Raw genomic sequence first — 22,523 nt, 5'->3', positions numbered from 1 at the left:
GACGACGGCGACGGGGATGGGGGCGGCGACGGGGACGGGGGCGGTGACGGAGACGAGGGCGGCGACGGGGATGGGGGCGGCGACGGGGACGGGGGCGGGCCCGGGGCAGCGACGGAGACGACGGGGACGGGGGCGGCGACGGAGACGAGGGCGGCGATGGGGACGGGGGCGGCGACGACGACGCAGACGACGGAAACAGAGGAAGAATGGAAATTTCGTAAGTCGAGTATATATAGAAGGCACCTTTAGTACCGGTTGGAGCCACCAACCGGTACTAAAGGCCTGTTTTGGCCAGGCCAAGCGGCGGGAAGCGACCCCCTTTAGTACCGGGTGGTGGCACAAACCGGTACTAAAGGACCCCCCTTTAGTACCGGTTTGTGCCACGACCCGGTACTAAAGGGGTCGCGCTGCCACCCCAAAGTTTAGTCCCACCTCGCCGGGCGAAGGGCAGCCGCGCTGGTTTATAAACCCAGCCATGGCTACCACTTCGAACTCCTCTATATAGCTAGCAGGCTTGTGGGCTTAAACTCTGCGCGCTGCCCTGTGAGTCTGCTGGGCCTTTAACGCCTGTAATTACACACCTGTGGCCTATCAGGCCCACAGGGCAGCGCCCCAATTTTTTTTATAGTTTTTTTCTTTTCTGCTTTATTTTCTTCTATTTATTTTTGCGTAGTTTTTTGTATAGTTTTTTCTTTTCTGTTATATTTATTTTCTTCTATTTATTTGTGAGTAGTTTTTCATCTAGTTTGCCAAAATTTAACATTTTCAGAGTTCATTTTGTAGTGATTTTCAATTTCACGGTCATTTTGTAAACGATTGAAAAATAGCAAATATAATTTTTTTTTCTTTTCTACTTTATTTTTTCTTATATTTATTTCTGAGTAGTTTCTTCTTTTCTGCTATATATATTTTCTTCTATTTATTTTTGAGTAGTTTTTTTATATAGTTTTTTTCTTTTCAGCTATAGTTTTTCTTTCTTTTCTGCTATTTTTTCTGTTAGTGCCCGTAGTTTTCAAATTTGAATAGTTTAAATTTTGAATTATTTGAAATTAGTGTGAATTTGTTTGCATATAAAATTTCTTCGCGTTTCATATGCCAAAACACATAACTACCCTAACTATTACAGAGATTCACCTCTCGGTGCGAAACACAGAAGAAAGTGATGATAGCTAGTGAAGCCGATCACATTCCAGATCTTCGGGTGTGAAACTTTTTCTTCGCGTGTGTCCCTTTGCGCCGTAACCATGGAAAATCTTCATCATTTAACGGGATGCTCGGGTCAATATTCACTGTGAATGGAGCAATTTCATCAAACTTTTCATAATCTTCTGACTTGTCTGTCTTGTCATCCACTCCCACGATGTTTCTCTTCCCAGAAAGAACTATGTGCCGCTTTGGCTCATCGTACGATGCTTTCGCTTCCTTATCTTTTCTTTTTCTTGGCTTGATAGACATGTCCTTCACATAGAAAACCCGTGCCACATCATTGGCTAGGACGAATGGTTCGTCTGCATACGCAAGATTGTTGAGATCCACTGTTGTCATTCCGTACTGCGGGTCTTCCGTTACCCCGCCTCGTGTCATATTGACCCATTTGCACCGAAACAAAGGGACCTTTAAACCACGCCGATAGTCAAGTTCCCATATGTCCTGTATATAACCATAATATGTTTCCTTTCCCGTCTTGGTTTCTGCATCAAAGCGGACACCACTATTTTGGTTGGTGCTCTTCTTATCTTGGGCGATCGTGTAAAATGTATTACCATTTATCGCATACCCTTTAAAAGTCATTATATTCAAATATGGTAACTGGGACAGCAAGTACAGGTCATCTTCAATAGAGGTGTCATGCATGGTACGTGTCTGCAACCAGCTGGCGAAACTCCTGGTTTGTTCACGTGTAATCCAGTCATCAGACCGCTCCGGGTGTTTGGAGCGTAGCAAATTCTTGTGTTCATTCATATACGGAGCCACCAAGGTGGAATTCTGTAGAACTGTGTAGTGTGCTTCAGTGAGAGACTATTTGTTCCCCTCCTAGCGTGCCTTTTCCATCCAGTCTGCCCTTATGCCGCGATTCAGGAATACCAATCGGCTTAAGGTCAGGAATAAAGTCAATACAAAACTCAATGACCTCCTTATTTTGATGGCCCTTGGAGATGCTTCCTTCTGGCCTAGCGCGGTTATGAACATATTTCTTTAAGACTCCCATGAACCTCTCAAAGGGGAACATATTGTGTAGAAATACAGGACCCAAAACGTTAATCTCTTCGCATAGGTGAACTAGGACGTGCGTCATGATGTTGAAGAAGGATGGTGGGAACACCAACTCGAAACTGACAAGATATTGCACCAAATCATTCTGTAACCTTGGTATGATTTCTGGATCGATTACCTTCTGAGAGATTGCATTGAGAAATGCACATAGCTTCACAATGGCTAATCGAACATTTTCCGGTAGAAGCCCCCTCAATGCAACCGGAAGCAGTTGCGTCATAATCACGTGGCAGTCATGAGACTTTAGGTTCTGGAACTTTTTCTCTGCCATGTTTATTATTCCCTTTATATTCGACGAGAAGCCAGACGGTACCTTAATACTGAGCAGGCATTCAAAGAAGATTTCCTTCTCTTCTTTGGTAAGAGCGTAGTTTGCATGACCCTGATGTATGCCGTCTTCTCTGTGCATACGTTGCTGGTCCTCCCGTGCCTCAGGTGTATCTTTTGTCTTCCCATACACGCCCAAGAAGCCAAGTAGGGTCACACAAAGATTCTTCGTCACGTGCATCACGTTGATTGCGGAGCGGACCTCTAGGTCTTTCCAATATGGCAGGTCCCAAAATATAGATTTCTTCTTCCACATGGGTGCGCGTCCGTCAGCGTCCTTTGGAACAGCTTGTCCGCCAGGACCGTTTCCAAATATCACCTTCAAATCCTTGACCATATCATGTACATCAGCACCAGTACGGTGGCGAGGCTTCGTTCGGTGATCCGCCTCACCTTTGAAATACTTGCCTTTCTTTCTTACGGGATGCCTGCTCGGAAAAAATCGACGATGTCCCAGGTACACATTCTTCTTACAACTATTCAAATATATACTATCGGTATCATCCAAACAGTGCGTGCATCCGCGGTATCCCTTGTTTGTTTGTCCTGAAAGGTTACTGAGAGCAGGCCAATCATTGATGGTCACGAACAGCAACGCCTTTAGGTCAAATTCTTCCCCCATGTGCTCATCCCACGCACGTACACCTGTTCCATTCCACAGTTGTAAGAGTTCTTCAACTAATGGCCTTAGATACACATCAATGTCGTTGCCGGGTTGCTTAGGGCCTTGGATGAGCACTGGCATCATAATGAACTTCCGCTTCATGCACAACCAAGGAGGAAGGTTATACAAACATAGAGTCACAGGCCAGGTGCTATGGTTGCTGCTCTGCTCCCCAAAAGGATTAATGCCATCTGCGCTTAGACCAAACCATACGCTCCTTGCGTCATCTGCAAACTCCTTCCCGTACTTTCTTTCAATTTTTCTCCACTGCGACCCGTCAGCTGGTACTCTCAACTTTCCGTCTTTCTTAAGGTCTTCTCTGTGCCATCGCATCACCTTGGCATGCTCTTTGTTTTGGAACAAACATTTCAACCGTGGTATTATAGGAGAATACCACATCACCTTTGCAGGAATCTTCTTCCTGGGGCGCTCGCCCTCGACATCACCATGCTCATCGCGGCTGATCTTATAGCGCAATGCACCACATACCGGGCAAGCGTTCAAATCCTCGTACTCACCGCGGTAGAGGATGCAATCATTAGGGCATGCATGTATCTTCTGCACCTCTAACCCTAGAGGGCAGACAACCTTCTTTGCTTCGTACGTACTCTCGGGCAATTCGTTGTCCTTTGGAAGCATATCCTTTATCATTACCAGCAACTTTCCAAATCCCTTATCAGATACACCATTCTCTGCCTTCCATTGCAGCAATTCCAGTGTGGTGCCCAGCTTTTTCTTGTCACCTATGCAATTCGGGTACAACAATTTTTTGTGATCCTCTAACATGCGCTGCAACTTCTTCTTCTCCAAATCACTTGCGCAGTTTCTCTTTGCATCGGCAATGGCCCGACCTAGATCATCAACGGGCTCATCTGATGCCTCTTCTTCAGCTTCTTCCCGCATTGCCGGCTCAGCTTCTTCCCGCATTACCGGCTCAGCTTCTTCCCGCATTACCGGCTCAGCTTCTTCCCCCATTGTTGTATCATCGTATTCAGGGAACCCATGGCCAGGATAGCTGTCGTCGTCCTCTTCTTCTTTATTGTCTTCCATCATAACCCCTCTTTCTCCGTGCTTGGTCCAAACATTATAGTGGGGCATGAAACCGGACTCAAACAGGTGGACGTGAATGGTTCTTGACGTAGAGTAATTGCGACCATTCTTACGGCCAGCACATGGACAAGGCATAAAACCATCCGCCCGCTTGTTTGCCTCAGCCGCAAGCAGAAAAGTATGCACGCCCTCAACAAACTGGGGAGAGCATCGATCATCGTACATCCATTGCCGGCTCATCTTCATTACACAACACCGAATAGACCAAATTAATACAAGTTCATACATAAAGTTCATACAACACTTAAATGCAACAAACAAACAACTCTCTAGCTAAAGCATTTAAATGCAACAACAAATGCGATCAAGATCGCAACTAAGGCAACAATTATCCAACAGCATAATGATACCAAGCCTCACTATCGATGGCATATTTTTCAATTTTTCTAATCTTCAAGCGCATTTTCTCCATCTTGATCTTGTGATCATCGACGACATCGGCAACATGCAACTCCAATTCCATCTTCTCCCCCTCAATTCTTTTCAATTTTTCTTTCAAGTACTCGTTTTCTCTTTCAACTAAATTTAACCTCTCGACAATAGGGTCGGTTGGAATTTCCGGTTCACATACCTCCTAGATAAAAATATCTATGTCAACTTGATGGGCATAATTTGTCATAAACACGAAATGCAACAAATAGTTTTAAAAGAGAATATACCACATCCGAATCATAACAAGGACGAGGGCCAACGGGGACGGATATCAAAACCATGGCACTATGTATAACAAACAACGTATGGGTAAGATAATTATTATACGAGTAACTATATATCCAAATCACACAAATATCAATTTTTTATATAAAATTTCATGAACAAGAGGCTCACCACAAGGTGGTGCTGGCGACGGGACGGTGCGGGCGATCGACGGTGGTTACGACAGAGATTTAGAAGGCACTAAGTAAACACACCTACATATGCAAACTAAGTGTTATTTTTGACCTCAAATTGCATATAAATCAAATACTAGCACATATATATATATATTTCCTCCCAAATTACTAAACTCACAAATTAATAACTATATAAAGCATTGCAAGAGCTAATCTAGCAATGAGAGATGAAAGGACAAAGTTGCTAACCTTTGTGATCATTTGAATGGATGGGGGCCTTCAAATCTTGACAAATTTTGGGCAAAATGTGTGATGAGCTCGAGAGGAAGAGGGGAAGAACAGAGAGGAGAGGGGAAAGGGGAAGAACAGAGCGAGCTCGGGTGGACGAATGGTTTATGTAGGACGACCTTTAGTACCGGTTCGTGCCAAGAACCGGTACTAAAAGTGCTGGAGGGGGCCCAGATTAACAACATCCTGCCACCACTCTCATTAGTACCGGTTCGTGGCACGAAACGGTGCTAAAGGTTAGCCACGAACCGGTATTAATGAGAGCGGCCCGGCTAGCCGTTGGAACCGGCACTAATGTATATATTTGTGCCGGCTCAAATACAAACCGGCACTAATGTGCTTCTCGTTTGACCCTTTTTCTACTAGTGTGCAAACGTTTGAGCATATATAGGCACGCAAGAATGCGCTTCTATGTTTGACAAATTCCTTCAACAAGTCATGGGCTAGTATTAGACAGGGGCTGGAGTATCACAACTCCTAGGCTTGACGTGGCAAAAAAATTAAAACTGAAAGACAACTGAAGCTATTCTCAGTTCTGAGCAACTCGAATTAGAAAAGTGTAAAGGCCCTTTATAAATTATTATATGCATCGCTTGCTATTACACAATTTCATGACATCTAGTAACTAGTATCACATCTATTAAATAGTATCAAGCAGTCTGAGTACCTGTCTAAGCATTATCGCAAGAATTTTGTTTTCAAGAATTTTGTTGTCCTCTAACAATCTCATCCTTAAGAACCGATGCTTGGTATATAAGCATTTGTTGATAGCTTGGTACGAATTCTTCCCTGGCCAATCATTAGGGGGTTGCACATGGACTGAAGTAGCAGATGTCATTATATTATTATTTTTCATTTCAGTTATTTAAGCCAAAGATTTCTTTATTATTTTGCTTCACTAATGATATGTAAGACACTGAGATTTGAAAGGTGCATAAACTTCCACGCCAACAATAATTGGGAACAACCAGAATCATGCATTCTTGGGTCAAAACATTTTCTGGATTTGATATAGTATGGGCGCAAATAACTGGGCTCCTTAGGTGAAAAGATACAGTGACTTTGCTGTCATTTAACAAATATTATGAATTAATAAGATGTCAACACTGTTATTCTAAACAATAGAATGATGATGTGGAGGAGGGGTAACAATCATTTCATACTTGGCAAGCTGAACTCATTACATGTTCACTGCTACTTTGTTGCTTATGTATGTGCCAATAGTGTTGTACTGCTGTCCAAGTTCTTGCCATTTCAAATTTATATGGTGCGGCTACATGTAGCTTTGCTTGTTATAGCTAATTGCTAGGATAGTTAGGCTTACATTATTTGAATGTTCAATAGTGTTACCGGCTGATATTGAAATACTTGTTGTCATATTTCACTTGCATTAACTATGAGATGGTGATTTGAGTCCTGCAGCAAATCTGTCAACTATGAATCTACACCTGTCCATAGTGAGTGTCTGTTGTTAGCTCTATGGTTTGTTGGCGTCCAGTGCACATGCTAATGGTGATTCTTGTAGGGCAAAAAATTAGATGAAAAATTATGATTGACGGGTATGCAGTGAAATCAAAACAAGTGGCTCCTATCTTGTCACGAATGTATTTGGAAAAAAAATTCAGGAAGGAACTATGTCCAAGTGCACAAAGGAGTTTTGCTCAGGCAGAAAGCAAAATTGAAAAAGGTATGCACCAGGTTTTTCAGATTAATATTCTGCAATCATAAATATCATGTTGTTCAATTAGAACTCCAGATCTTTTTCTGAAAGGATGTCATATTGTGAACAACAACCTTTTGTATCAACAAAAATTTGCTACAACTGCCAGCTATACTTGTAACAGCTGGATAATTCTCTCTTATTTTCGTCGCGGTGGATCTTCTTTTTCTTTCATTGTGCAGCACCTACAACTGCCGATTTAACTACCACTATCGTTTCCTCGATTACTTTCCTAGCAGCCACCACAAACATGAGCAGGATGTTACAAACGATGTGAACAACCTGGACCTAGGCAGCGAGGGGGAGATCGGGAAGCCAATGGGACTTGAGAACATCTTCAAGACCAGGTTGTGCATGAGCTTTCTTGCCGGTGAGTCGTGCGCCTTCGGCGGCAGATGCTCCTTTGGCCCGTGCCAAAGTTGAGTTGTGCACTCCCGCTGCATCTCAAGAAGTCGAAGACCAAAGTGGTTCTCATGGTGTTCATGATGATCGTGCATTTGTTATTTTGCGGAAATGCCTAAACAAAAACTTTTCTTGTCGTAGTCCATTTTTTCGGTTCAATGAATTCGTGATAGGCAAGGTATCAACAATAGAGTGAATAGAAATTCATTCATAAACTCGGAGATATTAATATTAGAGCATCAAGCATGTAAATCGATGTACTGAGGCAACCCATGTTTTGGCAAAATCGGGTGAGCATGATGTTGGGCCCTGCTTGTATAATTGTGTACCTGATGTTATCAGGAGAAGATGTCTTAAGCTTTGCTCTAGCCTACAACATGATTGTAGCTAACACCCTCTTTAGAAAGAGAGAATCACATCTGGTGACTTTTAGTAGTGGCCAACACTCTAGCCAGATTGATTTCATCCTCTCGAGAAGAGAAGATAGGCGTGCGTGCCTAGACTGTAAGGTGATACCTGGGGAGAGTGTTGTACCCCAACATAAGCTGGTGGTTGCTGACTTCCGCTTTCGAATTCGTGTCCAGCGGGATAAGCGTGCCAAGGTCGCTAGAACGAAGTGGTGGAAGCTCAAGGGGGAGGTAGCTCAGGTGTTCAAGGAGAGGGTATTTAAGGAGGGCCCTTGGGAGGAAGGAGTGGATGCGGACAATGTGTGGATGAAGATGGCGACTTGCATTCGTAAGGTGGCCTCGGAGGAGTTTGGAGTGTCCAGGGGAAGGAGAAGCGAAGATAAGGATACCTGGTGGTGGAATGATGATGTCCAGAAGGCGCTTAAAGAGAAGAAAGATTGCTTCAGACGCCTATACCTGGATAGGAGTGCAGACAACATAGAGAAGTACAAGATGGCGAAGAAGGCCGCAAAGCGAGCTGTTGGTGAAGCAAGGGGTCGGGCATATGAGGACCTCTACCAACGGTTAGGCACGAAGGAAGGTGAAAGGGACATCTATAAGATGGCTAAGATCCGGGAGAGGAAGACCAGGGATATTGGCCAAGTCAAATGCATCAAGGACGGAGCAGGCCAACTCTTGGTGAAGGACGAAGAGATTAAGCATAGATGGTGGGAGTACTTCGATAAGCTGTTCAATGGGGAGAATGAGAGTTCTACCATTGAACTGAATGACTCCTTTGATGAGACCAGCATGCGTTTTGTGCGGCGCATCCAGAAGTCTGAGGTGAAGGAGGCTTTAAAAAGGATGAAAGGAGGCAAGGCGATGGGCCCTGATTGTATCCCCATTGAGGTGTGGAAAGGTCTCGGGGACATAGCGATAGTATGGCTAACCAAGCTTTTCAACCTCATTTTTCGGGCAAACAAGATGCCAGAAGAATGGAGACGGAGTATATTAGTACCAATCTTCAAGAACAAGGGGGATGTTCAGAGTTGTACTAATTACCGTGGAATTAAGCTGATGAGCCATACAATGAAGCTATGGGAGAGAGTCATTGAGCACCGCTTAAGAAGAATGACAAGCGTGACCAAAAATCAGTTTGGTTTCATGCCTGGGAGGTCGACCATGGAAGCCATTTTCTTGGCACGACAACTTATGGAGAGATATAGGGAGCATAAAAAGGACTTGCATATGGTGTTCATTGACTTGGAGAAGGCCTATGATAAGATACCGCGGAATGTCATGTGGTGGGCCTTGGAGAAACACAAAGTCCCAGCAAAGTACATTACCCTCATCAAGGACATGTACAATAATGTTGTGACAAGCGTTCGAACAAGTGATGTCGACACCGATGACTTCCCGATTAAGATAGGACTGCATCAGGGGTCAGCTTTGAGCCCTTATCTTTTTGCATTGGTGATGGATGAGGTCACAAGGGGTATACAAGGAGATATCCCATGGTGTATGCTCTTTGCGGATGATGTGGTGCTAGTTGACGATAGTCGGACGGGGGTAAATAGGAAGTTAGAGTTATGGAGACAAACCTTGGAATCGAAAGGGTTTAGGCTTAGTAGAACTAAAACCGAGTACATGAGGTGCGGTTTCAGTACTACTAGCTGCGAGGAGGAGGAGGTTAGCCTTGATGGCCAGGTGGTACCTCGGAAGGACACCTTTCGGTATTTGGGGTCAATGTTGCAGGAGGATGGGGGTATTGATGAAGATGTGAACCATCGAATCAAAGCCGGATGGATGAAGTGGCGCCAAGCTTCTGGCATTCTCTGTGACAAGAGAGTGCCACAAAAGCTAAAAGGCAAGTTCTACAGGACGGCGGTTCGACCCGCAATGTTGTATGGCGCGGAGTGTTGGCCGACTAAAAGGCGACATGTTCAACAGTTAGGTGTGGCGGAGATGCGTATGTTGAGATGGATGTGTGGCCACACGAGGAAGGATCGAGTCCGGAATGATGATATACGAGATAGAGTTGGGGTAGCACCAATTGAGGAGAAGCTTGTCCAACATCGTTTGAGATGGTTTGGGCATATTCAGCGCAGGCCTCCAGAAGCTCCAGTGCATAGCGGACGGCTAAAGCGTGCGGAGAATGTCAAGAGAGGGCGGGGTCGACCGATTTTGACATGGGAGGAGTCCGTTAAGAGAGACCTGAAGGATTGGAGTATCGACAAAGAGCTAGCTATGGACAGGGGTGCGTGGAAGCTTGCTATCCATGTGCCAGAGCCATGAGTTGGTTGCGAGATCTTATGGGTTTCACCTCTAGCCTACCCCAACTTGTTTGGGACTAAAGGCTTTGTTGTTGTTGTTGTTGTTGTTGATGTTATCAGGATGTTGTTTGTAATGATGAGATTATATGAATGAATGAAAGGGTGTTGCCCGTTGTCCCAAAACCAAACGAAACGTCTTCGTGTAGTTGGAACCACACATATTCCACCGCTATTCTACATGAACTATCAGCTTAGGGTTGATTTATATCATCACCTGCAGAACTGCCTAATTGATGTCCTGAGTGCCATCCTACACTGAGAATACACTGCTTGCACGTGCTAATCTGTTTAATTCTGTTCCCGGTACATATCGATCTGTTCTCTGCCATGTGGACTTGGGCAATTTTTGCAAAAAAATGTTGCTTTCTTGTGGTAAGATGCAAGTGCTCCAAGGAGGGACATGTAAATATGCTAGCAACTTGATCTTGTCCCTTCTTCTCACATCTAACGCACCACATGGCCTTGTATCAGCGTATCACCCTATGCACGGTATCACTGGATATTTTCCCTTGGGCTTCCCTCTACCACCCCATGCGCTTCCACTTCTGGTAAATGACTCCACTCCACTTATTCCAAACTCTCCTTTGCTCATCGTCTTATTACTCCAAACGCTTCACTTTCCATGTCATCCACAAATCAATGCCATTGGCCACACTTCCCTGCCTATGCATCTACTACTTTGAGCAACAAATTCAAAGGAGCAACAATGTATAAATCCATCAACGAGGAGTTGAGGTTTCGTCACATCTCTTCCTTGCTCTCCAGGGCCAGCTTGCTGCACGAAGAATATATATGTACCCTGGTAGTCAGGTGATACGTCTCTAACGTCTCTATAATTTATGAAGTATTCATGCTATATTTACATGAGTTCTACATGGTTTTGATGCACTTCTATATTATTTTTATGGACTAACATATTAATCTAGTGTCTAGTGTTAGTTCTTGTTTTCTGCTTGTTTTTAGTTATTACAGAAAAACCATATCAAACGAAGTCCAAATACAACGAAACTTTTTGACTTTTTTTGTAACATAAGGGACTCCCGAAGCTTCGAGGAACGACTAGAAGACCCACAAGGTGGCCACAAGTTCACATGGCGCGCTCTATGGGGACGGGAGTGCCACCTGAGCTTGTGGGCCCTCATAACTCCTTTTGGCCTGATTCCGATGCTGAAAAATCCTATAAATTGAGAAATCCCCAGAAAGAAATCTAGAACTTTTATTCTGTCGCCACAAGCCTCTGTTTTGAAGCGATCTCATCTGGAGGCCTTTTTTGGCACCCTATGGAGGCCATCTTCATCATCCTTGTTGCCTCCATGGTGATGCGTGAGTAGTTCATCCTTGGGGCTGAGGGTTTGTATCAGTACCTATGTGTTTGATCTCTCTCTCTCTCTCTTGTGTTCTTGATTTGGCACGATCTTGATGTATCATGAGTTTTATCAATATAGTTGGATCACATGATGTTCACCTCCCTCTCTTATATTCGTGGTGAATTGAGTCTTGCTCTTTGAGGTTTCTTTATGTTGGATTGAATATTTTGTATTTGAGATCACATGGTGCATGTCTCACTCGCGGATACTTGTGGTGATATTGGGCTATCTAGTTGACATTAGAGTTGATTGATGTGTATCAGATGGTGTTGTCGTAGTACGATCTCTAGAACTATTCATGACACTTTGGGGCGGTTCATAAGATTGATTGGAAACACAACTTTGAGGTGGTTTACTACCTAAACGATTTCATCCTACTTTCTCTGATAGGAATAGAGACTTTGGAGTGATTCTTTGCCACACTTTGAGGGATTGTTATGTGATTCATTATGTTAATGATGTTGAAAGATTACACTAGTGAAAGTATGAACCCTAAGCCTTATTTCTAAGCATTGGGACAACGTTGCTTGCTTTTCCTATTTTCTATACCTTGCTGTTTTTAATTGTTCAGATTATAAAAAATTGTTTTTATCATCTATATTACACTTCTATTATCATTTCTTCGTTGAACTAGTGCACCTATACAATTGACAACTGTATTGGGTATGTTGGGGGCACAAAAGATTTCTTATATTTGATTGCATAGTTGTTTGAGAGAGACCATCTTCACCATGCACCTCCCACGGATTGATAAACTTTAGGTCATCCACTTCAGTAAAATTTGCTACTTTCCTACAAAACTCTACGGTTGAAGACCCAACAGAGTCTATTAGAATAAAGTTGCGTAGTAGACATCATCGGCCACCAGGCACTGATACGTTTCAAACGTATTTATAATTTTTATTATTTCATGCTATTATATTACCATATTTATATAATTTTATATTAATTTATATTTTTTGCATGGACCAACCTATTATTTTAGTGCCCAGTGTCAGTAACTGTTTTCCGCTTGTTTTTGGTTTTGCGGGAAATCAATATCTACAGAGGTCAAAATACGTTGCTGATTTAAACATGATTTTTTGGGCGACAAGAAACACAAGAAGCTTCGGGAGAGATTGAGGCGAGTCACGAGGGACCCACAAGGATAGGTGGCGCGGCCAGGAGGTGACCACGCCCCTTGTCCATGTGGGGCCCACAAGCACTACCTTAGTCCAATCCCATCGCCACAAATTCATATAAATACCAAAACCATCTGTTGTCGTAAGCCCCTGTTCGGAAGAGATCCTTTCAGGAGCCCTATTCTGGAGCCTTGCTGGAGGAGAAGCCATTGTCAGAGCCATCTTCATCAACCTTGCTTCCTCCATGACCATGTGTGAGTAGTTCCTTTAAGAAGAGCCAACCATTACGTTGGGTTTTCATGTCATTAATTCCTTAAGAGCGGCATGCAAGTCCTACTTAATGCATCAATCAATGAAAATAGCATCATATAAAATGAAGATCAATGATCGCAGGGGAATGAGGAGCTCCTTCCATGCATGGTGACTTACATATTTGTAAGACTATTTTTTTATTTGACGCCCTATGCACCTGGATGGAGGTAGTACTCGCTTTTTGCGTTGAGTCAACTGCCTATAGTACTTGGCTCTTGCATGCACGTGACCTTAAAGAGGTGGATTCGACTGGGTGGCCAAACGACCCTTTAAACCCGGACGGAGGTAGTAGTATCTGGATTATGAATGACATTGATCGGAAGAGCTTTTTCTTGAATTGCGTTTTCTCACTGATTATATTGTTATTTACCTTCACTTTTTCTTCAAGGGTCTTTGGATTGCTGAAGGTGTATTTCAGTGAAGACCCCAACAAAAATTCTACATAGTATTTTATTCAAACAAAGCCCTTTCCAAAAAAAAAATCTTCACAATTTGGTCCTAGGCGGGGGCGATAGCCCCCTACCTCCACACAGCTTTGTCAATGACGGTTAGCTTGTTTATTGCGATAGGTTTAAATGCTTGGGAATGGTAAGCCTATGCATGTGTTGCATATCGGATACTAAGCTCCTTGGAAAAGGGAAGCTCTGGTGCATCAGGGCTATATTTAGCATTCGTGGCCCCATATGGGTGGATGCTTGGTGGTTGGAGTGCACTCCCAAGGACGTGGCAGCTGCCTGGTAATTTTTTTACGGGAAAACTCCCAATCTATTCATCTTCAATCATGGCAGTACAACGAATACCAGAAATAAAAATTACATCCAGACTCGTAGACCACCTAGCGACGACTACAAGCACCGAAGCGAGCCGAAGGCGCGCCGCCGTCATCGCCCCTCCATCGCCGGAGCCGGGCACAACTTGTTGTAGTAGACAGTCGGGAAGTCGTCGTGCTAAGGCCCCATAGGACCAGCATCCCAGAACAGCAACCGTCGCCGAAGAAAAATAACGTAGATCGGAAGGATCCAAACCGAAGACACACGAACGTAGACGAACAACGACGAGATCCGAGCAAATCCACCAAAGATAGATCTGCCGGAGACACACCTCCACACGCCCACCAATGATGCTAGACGCACCGTCGGAACGGAGGCTAGGCGGGGAGACCTTTATTCCATCTTCAGGGAGCCGCCGCCGTCTCGCCTTCCTGAATAGGACACAAACCCTAACAAGATTGAAAAAAACGACTAAAAACGGAGCCCTCCCGCCGGCCCCTGCCAGGATCCACCACGCCTCCATGGCCCTAGGGCCACCGGAGACGAGGCGGACTTGCGCCGGCGCCGGCGAGAGGCACGAACTCTAACTTTCTTTTTGGAGAAGGAGGAGGAGGAGGAGGAGGAGGAACCCTATCCGGTTTGCGTGTGAGAGGGCACCGTAGTTTTCTAGATTAATAATAGCTGCCTGGTAATTTTTGCCTTAAGTATTGACTGTTACCAAAAAAAATCACTCCATGCTGCTAACAACCAGGTCCTGGGGATATCAATTTAATTCCACCGTATGGATAATGTTTCAAGTGCTCATAAGCAAAGTTTGTGAACTCTATTTCTTATCTGCCCTTAATTCTTGTCCCCTTTGTTTCAAAATATTCGATGTTTTAGGATTTTATAAGTCAATCATTTCTAAGTTTAACAAAAGAGGAGGTAGCCTGATGCATGTAGCTCCCAATTGCGCAGGGTCCGGTGAAGTGTCCGACCACTTTGGGTCTATTGTACGCAACCTTTTCCTGCATTTTTAAGTTTAACTAAGTTTGTATAAAATCTGAAAAATATACAATCTAAACATGTATAATACTATGAAAATATATTTATAAGAAATCTAATGAAGTGAATTTTACTTTGTAGATGTTAATATATTTTTATATGGGCCACTCAATCTTAATAAAAAAAATACATAGAACAATCCTAAAATTTTGATTATTTTGAAAATGAGTATGTTATATTGTTCTCATCGGAACACCTGATCTCCCTATGGTTCTTTTGTTTCCTATTTTATTAAAATTACTTGATATCTTTCCTATTCCTAGGATTGTAGGATTTTTATATATTTCCCTTTTTTTGTCCAAACAGCGCCTTAAAACCCAACCCAACACACAACAAAACAACTGATCGTAATAACGCGAAAAAAGCTTAACCCACAATAAAACAACCGACTCTAATAATCTAAAAAATGCTGAACTTACAACTAAAAGTGAAAAACGGCGCAGCAAAGCGCGCGTCACCAGCTAGTCACATTGAAGGCCTTGATTAAAGATTAACCCTGGTGCAAGCAAGTGATATTCTGACGATGAACACAACATCTTTTGCAGGTTGTTTTGCTAAATGATTGAAGCGCGGGTCCAACATGCCCTTGAGTAAATCATCATCTTGTGATTAAGAAATCCTTGGCAAAGAGGTTAGAAACTCACGGATCATGACTTCCAATGCAACAACAATGTGTAAGCATTACACTTCTCTGTTACCCTCATTGTGTGTGCAAATTCTGCAAGGAAACAACTAGAATTGTGACTCTGCTAGAGTGGTCTTTCGGCCAAAATCAACCTATTGGCAGTTATTATGCTCAACGGGCCGATATGATGACTCTGATAGGGTTGGTCCGTCGCAGGCGAGAACTGATAAATTTCGAAAAACCACTTAATGAGAAGAAATTTGTTGTGTTTTGACGTAGAGCTCTCGAATGCCTAAAAACTACTACCTTGATTTTCTGGGAGTGCATACAATTCCCCATTATTCTAGCCTCGCATGTGGTTATCACATGGCGTAAACAACATTCTGTTGTTTTTTGGTAGCTGCCAAATATATCCAGGCTAGTTTGACCGTCCGTCGACGGGCCTATTCTTAGAACAGCCTCCACAAACAGCAAGTGGCCGGCTAAAGAATATGAGGCTTAAAAGTTGCTCGACCTCTGGAAACAAACACGCACTTAAGCTTCCACAGCCCCCCCTGCTTCCAACAAATATGCAGCTCATTCCGTCGAGCCATCTCCTGTAGCTCGCCTCACCTCTTCTCCCTTGTGCTGCTTGAACCGGCCGGCATGTCGCGGCTCTCGATGGCGATGCTGCTCCTAGTCTCCCTTGTGCTGGCGACGGGCCCGCGCCTCGCCGTCGTGGAGGCGGTCGTCGTGGAAGGCCTGACGGTGGGGTTCTACAACAAGACGTGCCCGGAGGCGGAGCAGGTGGTCCGCGACGTGGTGATGAACGACTACGGCATGGACCACACCATCGCCCCGGGCCTCATCCGCATCTTCTTCCACGACTGCTTCATCACGGTATGTATGTATGTATGTATGTATGTATGATCGGTGATCACCACGAGCCATGCCAGCCAATGCAGAATGTTTCTTAATGTGTGTGTAGGGGTGCGACTCGTCCATCCTGCTGGACGAGTCTCCGTCGGGCGAGGTCCCGGAGAAGGAGTCGTCGGCGAACGGGTTCACCCTGCACGGCCTGCAGACCATCGACGTGGCCAAGGCGAGCATCGAGGCCATGTGCCCGCGCACGGTGTCGTGCTCCGACATCCTGTCGTTCGCGGCGCGCGACGCGGCGGTGGCGGCGGGGCTCCCGAGCTACGAGGTGCCGGCCGGGCGGCGCGACGGCACGCACTCCCGGATGGCCGACCTGCCGGGCAACTTCCCGGTCCCCGGGCACACGGTGCCGCGGCTGACGGAGCTGTTCGCGAGCCGGGGCCTGTCGCAGGAGGACCTGGTGACGCTCTCCGGCGCGCACTCCATCGGGGGCGCGCACTGCTTCATGTTCTCCAACCGCATCTACGGCTTCTCCAAGACGGCGGACATCGACCCGTCGCTGGACCCGGCGTTCGCGCAGCGGCTGCGGAAGATGTGCCCGCGGCCCAAGCCGGACGACAACCCGCAGCAGGCGCCCAAGGTGAACTTCGACGAGCGCACCGGGGAGAAGCTGGACAACGCCTACTACCAGGAGCTGCTGGCGCGGCGGGGCCTGCTGACCTCGGACAACACGCTGGCCCTGGACCCGCAGACGAGGCCGCTGGTGGAGCAGTACGCCAAGGACGACGCGCTGTTCCAGCAGAGGTTCGGGGAGGCGATGCAGAAGGTGAGCAAGCTGGACGTGATCATCAAGAAGAACAAGGGGCAGATCAGGCGGGACTGCCGGATGGTGAACAAGGCCAAGGGGGTACGCTGGATGCCCATCCACTTTCTCAAGCCCCCCAAGCACCCCATGCTCCAGATGATCAACTGGTTCATCCGGGGCTTCCAGCAGAACTAATAAGTTGCCTTTGCCATCCACATCCATCCATCTCCTCTCGGCTCTCCTACTCCTATTCCTAGACGGACCAGCCTGCTGCTCTACCTCTATATATACCCACTCCGGCGCAGCTGTCAAGTTTAAGTTTGCATTGGTCGCCATTTTATTGTTATTACTGTCTTCGGTCTAATGATGAATATGGCTTGAGCCAATCATGTACTCATATATGTCATGCTTGTGCCGTTTGTACGGTTGTTACTACTTATCAGCTTGGAATAAATGTGAAACCGAATAAACCATCCCTTGGTACAGATAACAAGTATTGTGTGACTTGTTCTTCAACTAGTACTTCTACCGTTTTATCCATACTACAGTACAATGCTAGTGTTATCAATGACCCTTGATCCTAGTATATCATTATGCAGGGCCACTTATACATATATTTATAAACCAACACATGTACTACATGATTTGCCATTTTCGTACCATCTGTTCTCACGCAGCAGCATAGGCATAACACAACACACCAATGTACATACTATAACACAATGATGCACAATATATAAACCCCGCTAAGTTCCTATCCATGCGTACGTGACTACTTTGCTAGGATTAGAATTTAGAAGCAACAATTCAGGAACCACCGAGTGAACTACCACCACATTCTGCATTTCAATTTCCAGCGGAGCAGGGAAACACAGAGGCTTCACACGGCAATGAGGAGCTTTGCCTATATATATATATCTAGGAGTAGACTGACAAGTCCACACCCAGTTCATCAATGACTCTCTCAAGCTTGGACAGCATATCTACAAAAGGGAAAGCACAAAATCAATACAACACAGGGCGGTGAAGCGAGGATTCTATGCAGGATTCTATGTAGTGGTGATGATAATGCTGAGAAAAATGATTTTATTATATCCCTTTTGTTTATCTTATTACTTTACTAGCGCTGCAAGAAGGTGGGGTAGAAAGCGTACCATGGAATGACTCATCAGCCATATATGTCTGCAAAAGTAAAACAATAAACATAAGATAACTCTATGTTGAATTAAGAGGGAAAAACTAGCGGAGCAACTTGGAGATTCTCGATGAGAAAAAAATACCTTTATCCTTGCCATAATATCACTTGTTGATTTACTAGTATCAATTTCTTTTGTTGACTTGCTAGTATCAGTTTCTTTATCAGCAGTATTTTCATTACTGGCAACTGCCATTGAAGGAAATACTGTATACATGTCAGAAAAAATGGAAACGTCAAGACACATAAGCGCCAAATGAAGCTGAATTTTTTTGTACCATCATGACAAGTATCTTGTGTGAACACCTGCAAAAATTACAAATATAAAGAACATTACTTATGTAGATTTTTTTTGCAGTATTTAAAAAGACGAGACTAGAGGGGCCAGAATCGCTTGGCTTATTGTTATAGGACGGTCAGTTGAACATAACATTTGCAGTATTTAGCATACATTACCTCTTGAGGACGGTCAGTTCCACTCAGTTGATGCAGGTCCTCCGCATCTGATCCGCCATATATTATCTCTTGAGGATGGTCAGTTTGATGCAGGTCCTCCGCATCTGATCCGCCATACAATACATCTTGAGGATGGTCAGTTCCACCCAGTTGATGCAGGTCCACCGCATCTGATCCGTACATGCACAATGCTTTCATGCATAAACCAAGAAAAAACAAAATAAATAAAATGTGCTTTAAGTATAACCTAATCAAACAGGAATTCACTAACCATATTCAGTCTCAGATGACAAATTTGTCAGCATTTCAGTGAAACTAAGAGGGAAACCAGAGTTGATATTGTCAATGTTGGAAGTAAGGAGAGGTTCAGAAACAGGCAGGTCTGGTTCCTCATGGTAGCATAATGCTGGTGCCTCTGTCCTGTGATCTGAAGCTGGCTCCTCAAAGCTTGAAGCATCATCAGGCCCATGCATTATAGTATTATGTTATCACAGAGATTATGTCGTGCAGCATATAAATGCAAAACAGCTCTAGCGTTTCACCTGTGGGGAAGTTCATTGGAAGCAATGTATTCTGATCGTGATGATGAATCTTCACATATGTAGTCGCATCCAGATGATGCAATATCCATGGTGTCACCTAAGCATTCCTTTTAACCGACAACAGAAATTAATTTAGTGCTTGACAAAGCTCACGAAGCAAAACTGAAACTAGTGAAGATCTTCCTTTCTCTGTATACCAAAATAAATTTTATAACTAGCATGAATGGTCAATTCACAACTGCAGTAGTGGTGTAGCACCCCTGCAATTTAAGTTGTGCAGAAATGCTATAAGTGATAACTATCACCACCGCAATTTTTTGTTTTCAAAAAAGGTAATCTGGGCACAGGAGCAAATATAGTGAAGTTAAACTGAGCTGGAGTGCCAAAAGCACCTACATGGTTCCATCCAGCACTGTAACAATATGTAGCCATGTGCGCATATTACATTAGGGATGTACATTCAACATTAGTGAAGAATGGATACACCCATCAAATATTGGTTGTACATAACTCAGAAAAGGTAGCACAAATTCGGTAAATACTAAGGAATTTTTCGAAAGATTGCTTGTCCACACATAATTATATGTACTGTTGATCTACAACTGCCTGCTGTCCTTTGCATAAGACTAACTTTATTTGGTAGTTGGCATAAATTGATATTACATTTTTATTTCTCTGTACAAGCTCACACAAAGAATAGGCAACTACGCTTAAAAGATGTCATAATGATATCTCCAACTTTCCATTCTGAATACAAGTATACAGCATGTGTAATACTGTATTACAAGTGACCATGGAAAGGAGCCGGTAAGAAAAGATGGCATAAGAAGTCCCAAGACTCCACATAACGTCACAGCTTCACATGGTTAGGATATCAGAAAGAGAGGAAATTCCACCTTCACACAATTTAAGAACGACTCCACATCACTGAGCTGTGGGAAACGTAGAGCAAACTTCTGTATCTGCAGCGAGAGTAACTGATGTGATCATGACTATACACATATTTTTGTTATTAAGAATGCGAAAACGCCATGTGCATAAACATCATATGAACACAACCTCCATCTGTTCTGAATACTTTCAAATCTGGACTCAACTAAGCCAGTCAGCAGAATCACATTTGAGTTATACAAAACTTGCCTGCTTGGATTTATCACAAAAGCTCACAAAGAGCACCCTGCTCCCACTTCCTGGGCATTGTCCCCCACATGTGAGCTGAGGCCATGAGAAGTTGAGGATAGACACAAAGTGCTCCTCCTGTGCCACAAGCAAAGGCGACAATGCTAGCTAGCTAAGTGAAGAAAAGGGGGTATCCAGCAAAACAATGTTAGAACAGAGACTTCGCAAACTTGTGTAACTTCTGTAGAATAATAAACATAACAATAAACGTGCAATTTAGAAGAAATTGTTGAAGAACTAGGATCCCCACCCTAGCTACAAAACGAAAGCATTTTTCACAAAACTTTGCAGGTTCTCAAGGTTATCCCACATATACACGCGGGACTTTTTTTCAGAATTATTTACAGCACCCACTGAGATAAAAAGATCATCAAGTTAATTTTCTCTGCCTAAAGGCCATGAAAGCATGGCATAGCCTGAAGCATATGCATATTATAACTATTACAGTAAATACCTAAAGACCAATAGTGCACACAGGACAGAATGCCCGAAAAATTGGTACAAAACGATGGTATGGCAGGACTCAATATAGAAATCTGACCAAAGAACAAATATGTTTATGCAGAACAATTCAAATGATCCACAAACTTACTATAAATAACAACATCATGAACACACAGAAACATCAATATCCCTGACGCCTCATCTCATGTCTGAACACTAACACAGCATTCACCATTTCTTTTCTCAGGCACGATTTGCAGATTAGAGAGGTACAGTACGTGCATGGAAAAAAAAAATAGAGAATACTAGGATGATAACGAGCCTTGTTTTTACACTTGTTGATTGCATGGAAACATGAATGGATTCCACCTACACAGTGGAGTACAATACACAAATATCAGGGCATCAGGTCTCCTCATTAAAAAAGGGGGAGGGGGGCGGGCATCAGGTCCTCTTTCAAAATCCACACCATCACAATCTGCGTGTAGTATCATATCCCAACACATCCTCACAAGTTCATGAAGCAAATGAATTCAGAGCACATGTAACACCAGCAGACTCGTCAAAACCACAGCCAACCCGATCCCCAAATTCCTTCACAAACAAGTGCGCACAACGAATCGAATTCACCAAACACATAACACCAAGCAGCCACGCAGATAAGAAGAGGGGAAGGGAAGGGAGACGGTACGGACGAAGACGACACCGATGACGGAGACGGTGAGGACTGGGGCCGCGGAGGGGTGGCTGGAGCGGGAGACGCGAAGAGCGGCAGGCGTGGCGGCGGGGAGCCAGGCGCCGGGATGGCAATCCGTGGCGCTGGTGACGTAACGGACGCCGGGCGGCGGCGGCGTCGTCGTCGTCGTCGAGGTGTCGCGCAGGGGGGAAGCGAAGTAGCGGGCGAACTCCACCTCCCATTCCTGCCTCCGCCCCAGGCCCTCCGCGGCGTCAGAGCGCGAGGTGAGCCGCGCCCAGCCGTCGTCGCCGACGCCCACCGCCACCATGGCGCGACGCCGATGCCGAGGTAGTATTTCCGTATCTGCCGTTTTGCTTTGGGGTTTTGTAGCGCCTTTCGGTGCGCAATGGTGTGAGTGAATGTAGCAGCTGCTATGCCTCGTAACGGCTGGCTCATGAAAGAAAGAGAAAAGTAAAGGGAACGGCTATGGAAGAATTGCCTGAATTCAGAATTTGGTTCAGTGAGTTTTGATTCGCCGTTGATTGTGATCCAACGGACAGATAACATTCATATATAATTGAAATCGACTGACCCCCATTCAATTTCAGTTGATTTTTCTTAAAATAGTCCAACTCAGCCTAGCCATACAAACATGATAGAAGTCCACCCATCAAAACACTACTTGGGTAATTCTCAAAAAAAAAAAAAAACACTACTTGGGTTTTGATCCTAAAAAAAACACTACTTGGGTTGGACAAAAACACATGCTCGTTAACCCGATAGCAACCACAAAAA

At 44.4% G+C, this 22,523-nt stretch overlaps 2 protein-coding genes and 1 long non-coding RNA gene across 5 annotated transcripts in view; 2 read left to right on the top strand and 1 right to left on the bottom strand.

Annotated features, from left to right (window-relative positions):
• LOC119341438 overlaps positions 1-7,919 on the top strand; it is a 14,549-nt gene extending 6,630 nt beyond the window's left edge. Inside the window, exons 2-3 of the long non-coding RNA XR_005165102.1 lie at positions 7,022-7,183; positions 7,456-7,919. This is a non-coding gene — a long non-coding RNA (uncharacterized LOC119341438). The remainder of the gene's footprint in view (positions 1-7,021; positions 7,184-7,455) is intronic.
• An 8,206-nt stretch (positions 7,920-16,125) lies between these two features.
• On the top strand, positions 16,126-17,712 carry LOC119341876 (peroxidase 5-like). Its single transcript, XM_037613724.1, has 2 exons — positions 16,126-16,455; positions 16,544-17,712. Exons 1-2 carry the CDS (start codon positions 16,222-16,224, stop codon positions 17,429-17,431), a joined length of 1,122 nt encoding a protein of 373 aa, XP_037469621.1. The 5' UTR covers positions 16,126-16,221; the 3' UTR covers positions 17,432-17,712.
• An 83-nt stretch (positions 17,713-17,795) lies between these two features.
• LOC119341875 (protein POOR HOMOLOGOUS SYNAPSIS 1-like) lies at positions 17,796-22,201 on the bottom strand. Of its 3 annotated transcripts, none has more exons than XM_037613723.1 (10): positions 21,748-22,201; positions 20,570-20,686; positions 20,326-20,391; positions 19,430-19,536; positions 19,159-19,334; positions 18,888-19,057; positions 18,710-18,737; positions 18,517-18,638; positions 18,391-18,418; positions 17,796-18,219 (listed from the first exon to the last, which is right to left on the bottom strand). In XM_037613723.1, exons 1-10 carry the CDS (start codon positions 22,054-22,056, stop codon positions 18,155-18,157), a joined length of 1,188 nt encoding a protein of 395 aa, XP_037469620.1. In that variant the 5' UTR covers positions 22,057-22,201; the 3' UTR covers positions 17,796-18,154. The 3 variants fall into 3 exon arrangements, with proteins under 3 accessions (XP_037469620.1, XP_037469618.1, XP_037469619.1); XM_037613721.1 differs by having other exon boundaries at positions 18,888-19,078; positions 21,748-22,200; XM_037613722.1 differs by having other exon boundaries at positions 18,517-18,620; positions 18,888-19,078; positions 21,748-22,199.
• Positions 22,202-22,523: the final 322 nt, after the last annotated feature.

This window comes from Triticum dicoccoides, chromosome 7B (genome assembly GCF_002162155.2).
Source record: "Triticum dicoccoides isolate Atlit2015 ecotype Zavitan chromosome 7B, WEW_v2.0, whole genome shotgun sequence".
Lineage (NCBI taxonomy): Eukaryota > Viridiplantae > Streptophyta > Magnoliopsida > Poales > Poaceae > Triticum > Triticum dicoccoides.
This window is presented reverse-complemented; position numbering and strand designations above follow the sequence as displayed.